General features: G+C 35.5%; 1 protein-coding gene across 1 annotated transcript in view; it reads left to right on the forward strand.

Moving 5' to 3' along the window:
• Nucleotides 1-3,415: 3,415 nt before the first annotated feature.
• Nucleotides 3,416-5,231, forward strand: part of LOAG_17337 — a gene marked incomplete at both ends in the record, with an annotated part of 9,226 nt that continues 7,410 nt past the window's right edge. Inside the window, 2 exons of the mRNA XM_020449995.1 lie at nt 3,416-3,740; nt 3,914-4,063. Coding sequence (XP_020306389.1) covers nt 3,416-3,740; nt 3,914-4,063 — 475 coding nt within the window. The remainder of the gene's footprint in view (nt 3,741-3,913; nt 4,064-5,231) is intronic.

Below are 5,231 nucleotides of genomic sequence, written 5' to 3' on the forward strand. Positions count from 1 at the left end.
TGGGATTGAGTAACTGCTTGAGCTTTTTGATTTGGTAACTGACCATCAGGATGACTGACCCTAGCTCATTATATAGTAGATGTGGTTTAACATTCCAGAAACATTGGTTCAACTATTAAACTAGAGGTTCTTTACAGGATTTGGACATTTGCGCATAAGTTCTTTACAATATTCTGACAACTGCATGTAAGCTTAATTAACAGATTGGAAAAAAAAAAATTTACAACAAAAGATTTTGTCTGAAATATTTAACATCATAATTAAAATTGGAAGAGTTGGATTTGGATAAATGATTCATCATTTTGGATATCGAAATATTTATTTTGTTGATTTTATGTAATTAATCATTTATCTGAGTGAAATATTCGAAATTCTAACTAAAACAATTCATAACATTTTTTCAGCTTCGCCGACAGTATCACCTTTAGTTCTTTTATATTATCGACACCTTAGAAGAATAACATAAGCAGCAGCTAGTATCGGACATAAGTTCTTTTTGAATAAATTTTGGTTTTTCCACTAATGGAAGATGGGTTTAATGCAGTAATAGCAATCAAATTAAACCCCCTTATTGAAGAATCGATATGTCCTCTTGCATTTTTTTTTTACTTTTTTATTTGAATCCTTAAGAGGGATATTTATTTAAAGTAATTAGTATCGAAAAGTTTGTATAGGCGGGCATGATAATAGCGTTATCAGCTATTGTCCAACAACAACAACAAAAAAAAAGAAAAGGGAAAAAGAGACTCTAAAAGCAAAGGTATTAATTAGGTAAAGTTTTGCCATTTCTGTGATTCTATATGAAATCAATAAGATGGTAGTAACTGTACTGTCGAGCGCTAGGGAAGCATTTCTTCATCAATTTAGACTAAGACTGAGGATTATGCATGTGCGGGGTGTGCGAATAAATGAAGATACTGGATATTCTGAAAAATAACAATAATAACGACAACATCAACAGTGATTACAGAATGAAAAATAAACTGTTTTCATATTTGAAATTCATTCCTGCATGGATCTCACTGTGGTTTTTTGTTTCACGGAAAAATTTCAATGAGGGAGATCTGTTTTACTTCCTATACAGACAGCTTTGCCAGTTGTTTTTGATAGGCTTAGCATAAAGTTGTAATTTTCCCAAGAGAGAAAGGGAAATGTAGAGGACCTATGTTGGTGAATCCGTTTTATGATGGATGCTATTCGCTAACGAGTGATATTTGCATTCACCATTTCGTTTTTGCTATGTGTGATAATCAGAATTAACGGGAGGAATGCAACATTAAAACTAATTGTTCCGCTTTGTGATTCTGTGCTGGCAGTTTTTGTTGGTTAATTTGTTTACAAATTCTTTATTACCTGTTTGCTGTCATTTTTTACTGCAATCCAATGATATGGTACTTATTAAGACTATTCGAAATTCGACAATGGATTTCATGGTTTACTTTTCAACTCACTGGTTCAAAAATATCACAAATTTCTTAAATTGAAAATTAAATGTTCCAAATCTTTTGTACTTAGTTTTTCTTATTTAAGCCTCCAAATGCTTCCTCTCACTCTCTGATGTCGACATGGATTGAAATTCCAATCAAAGGCTGGCCAGTACTTTGCTATTTTAACTGGTGTAGCAAAGTTCGATTCTCCAAGAAGTTCAACCTAAAGGCCTTACCTATGTACGGGAATATCTGAATTATGTTGAAGTAGATCAAGCGTGATATCATCAAATATCATTAAACGTGATAAACACTATTACATGGAAGCGAAGGGAAGGAAACAAATTTGACGGTATGCATCACAATTTACAGCATTCTTGCTTCCCTATTAGAGGTGAAGTATACTAATGACTCCTCGAGAAACTGAATGCTGACAGACATTTGCGTTGCTCATAATACACAACCATCTCCTGTCCACTCTCGTCCACCACTTTTTGTCCACATGTCATCATCGATTAGTACAATCATATCTCGTCTGCAGTATATGAAATTAAGGGGTGGGCAGGAGGGCTTCTGAGGGTCAAGAGTATTGTTCATTTATGGTGTAACGCTGCTGATCGCTGCCAAGGGACCACCAATGGTCCACTCTGTTAGTATTACTAACTCCCAAGAGAGTAGATAATAGGAACGCCAATGGATAGCAATAAGTACCCACTCGTGTATCCTATGTTGAATTCAATATATATTCGGGAGAGTTGACAAGGAAGAGGGTGTAGGGTGGGAGAGGGCATGAGGATCAGGACGGGACGGACCATCGGTGTGTCGACTCAAAGGGCTCTACGCCAGGCGCTTCTGCCGCCTCCTTTAGCGCTACTAACAAGAGGTAGCAGCAGTCTCAACTCAACGCACTCCTCCTCTTGCCTGTTCTCGGACATCTCGATCCTCATTCTCCCTCAGCTATAATCGCTCATGCGGTAAGTTGCTTATGTTAGCAGCAGGGCAGAGCTATGGTCACTTCACTCTCACCAAATCACTAAATGCTTTCTTGCCTTTTCCGTTCTTCATTTCGTCTCTACTTATTGGAATTCTGCTGTCTTTAACTGAAAGTTTCCTTTTCAAACATATAGGCAGAACATCACGCGCAGTTTGCTGCTTTGCAATTGCAAATTCCCAAATACTTACTTTTTCCTTTTTGCTATCTGTTCATATTATTTTGCAACTTTTACTGCATGCTCAGCAATCACTCAACACATACCCTTTACATCTTTCTTCTTCTGACTGCATTGATACTTATTGTTGTTTCATTTTTTAGTTGTAAAAATCATTCATTCCTTTATTAAATTTTCACAGATCCCAATAAATAATTGACTATTATCTTTTTTCTGATTTACATTAACCACCAAATTAATCCAATTTCAAAATTCACTGAAATGATTAAATGCTTTTTTGAAACATTTACTGTGCCCAAAAAAAGGAAACGGTCGTGAAATGCTTCTTTTGTACTTTACTTTTTAGAGTCTATTAACATTATTGATGTTGAAATGATCAGCTAACATGACATCATATATTCACCATTACTTGCTTCTCCTTTCATCCCCTTTTCTGCAAAATCATTTCCAATATTTATTCGTCGATTGTTAAATGATTGTTTGCGTTGAGTACATCAGCAAATTTTCAGATTATTGTTCCAATGGTTTAATTAAAAAATGATGACTTACTATGATTTGTTGAAACGGTTTAATTTAAGCTACTTATCAAACACAACTGATTTCAAGTGTTAACGCATGTTGAATACGTTATCCATTAATCGCTTCCGGAAATTATGCTACGCGAGATGGAATCAGTAATATACCTACTGCAGTTACTTTCCGGTATCACAATCGAGTGAAAGAAAGTGACGGGATTTCGTGATGACCAGCAAAAATTGATTGAAATCGTTATCAGCTAAAAGCATTATATTGCACCATCTGTTTTCACATACACTTACAATGCCGTGTTCATTTCGAGCTCGTGTAAACCAACTTTGGTCTATATGGTACACTGTAGTAATGGTACTTCTACAGACTTACTTAATTTATCTTGGTTTCGAACGTTACCGCTTATATTCGGAAATGAAATGGCCTCATGGTGCATATCCAAGTTTGTGGTTAAGTGTTTATGTTATACTGTATTCTTTATGTATACCTTGTTTACTACTGTTTATGGCATTTGGAATATTCAAATCTGGCAACGTTGCTGGTGATAACGATCGACTTGGTGCTCGAATCGATCGTGTCATTGAAATTACTCGGAGTTCACATGGATATAGAAAAGGTAATTATGCCATGAATAACGAATTTTTGCAAATTTGATTCCAAGAGCAGGCAAACTTGAAGAGTGTGTGAAATGGTGCTGCAAATGCGCATTTTCAGCATGGTAGGTGCAACTGAAAATAACTTGAATAATGATTAACTAATATTGTTTGGAAATAATTTACTGTATTACAGGAAGTTGCTCACTTTTGCGATGCATCAAGTCACTGTGGCAGCATGCACCACCGTTACCACAGCTTATTCATCTACTGATGGCGCTTTTTCAATTATTTGCCCAGCAAGTGATGTTATCACAACTTTATCGATACGGCTTCATTAATTCCGGTAAAATTATTAGTGCCTTTTAATCTTGAAATCTGGATTCATTTTTTCTTGTAACATGTACAAACATACATAGCCCATGTTTTTTTAGTCCAAATTATTCGACATTTAAACATTAAATTTAGAAATTTGATCTAGGAACTAGTTTTGAAATGGTTTTTTCTAGAAATAAGAAGATTGCATGGATGAGCTAAGCATTCATATTGTAAAAGAAATATACTGGCAAGGCTCAGGAATACTGGGCTAGTTTCAAGTCAGAAGGTAAATGAATTCATAGGGAAGCTAGGAGCGATGGATGTGTTTTATGAGTACTCAAATGTCAAACATTTTGCAAAAAATCTGTAGGAGACAGTCGATGCGACAAGCACAGTGGGTTCTCCGTTTTTTAAATGCTATAATGTAAGATGAAGGACGTGATTATTTGCTCATTTCCTGACGATATTAGGATGCAAGCGTTACCTGAAATGATGGCGAAAACACCGTGAGGGAAGATATCTAAGTAGGAAGCCATAACTGACTTGCTTACATTGAATTCGATGGCAAGAAATTCAGAAAGGATGAATCATTAAACGGTGGTAACATCATGATATCATAATATATCAGATGCACACCTGAATAATCTATTTTGAATACTATCGTGTGAAGGACTATCGCGAAAAGTTAGATTTCATGGGCGAAAATTTTGCTTGAGAAAATTGCTCTGAAATTATATTGAAAGATAGTTTCTTTGTTCGAATTTGAACCGACTTGCAATGGAGTGAGAAAGGTGCAGAGTAAATGAATGAAGTTATCAAGGATCTGTAATTGTCCGATATCGGTTAAGTGCTAAAGAATATCGAAAAGCATTGCAGTCGTAAAATCAATTGCACTTGTACGAAATGGCTTCTAAAATATGTCCGAGAGGTTGGAGAGTTCCGGAAGAGTATATTGTGATCACTACAAAAAATGACGGATTGTAAGATCGAGTTTGTGTTATCTGATTGCACATAAGTACTACTTCAAAACAAAGTTTTTTTAACCTCATAACTGATTTTATCTTTGTAACTTCTCTTTATCCTTTTATTTCTGTGTGTATATATATATATATGTGTGTGTGTGTGTTTGTGTGTATGTGTGTGTGTATGTGTGTGTGTGTGTGTGTGTGTGTGTGTGTGTGTGTGTGGTGGTGGTG

Source organism: Loa loa, assembly GCF_000183805.2.
Source record: "Loa loa unplaced genomic scaffold supercont3.63, whole genome shotgun sequence".
Taxonomy (NCBI): domain Eukaryota; kingdom Metazoa; phylum Nematoda; class Chromadorea; order Rhabditida; family Onchocercidae; genus Loa; species Loa loa.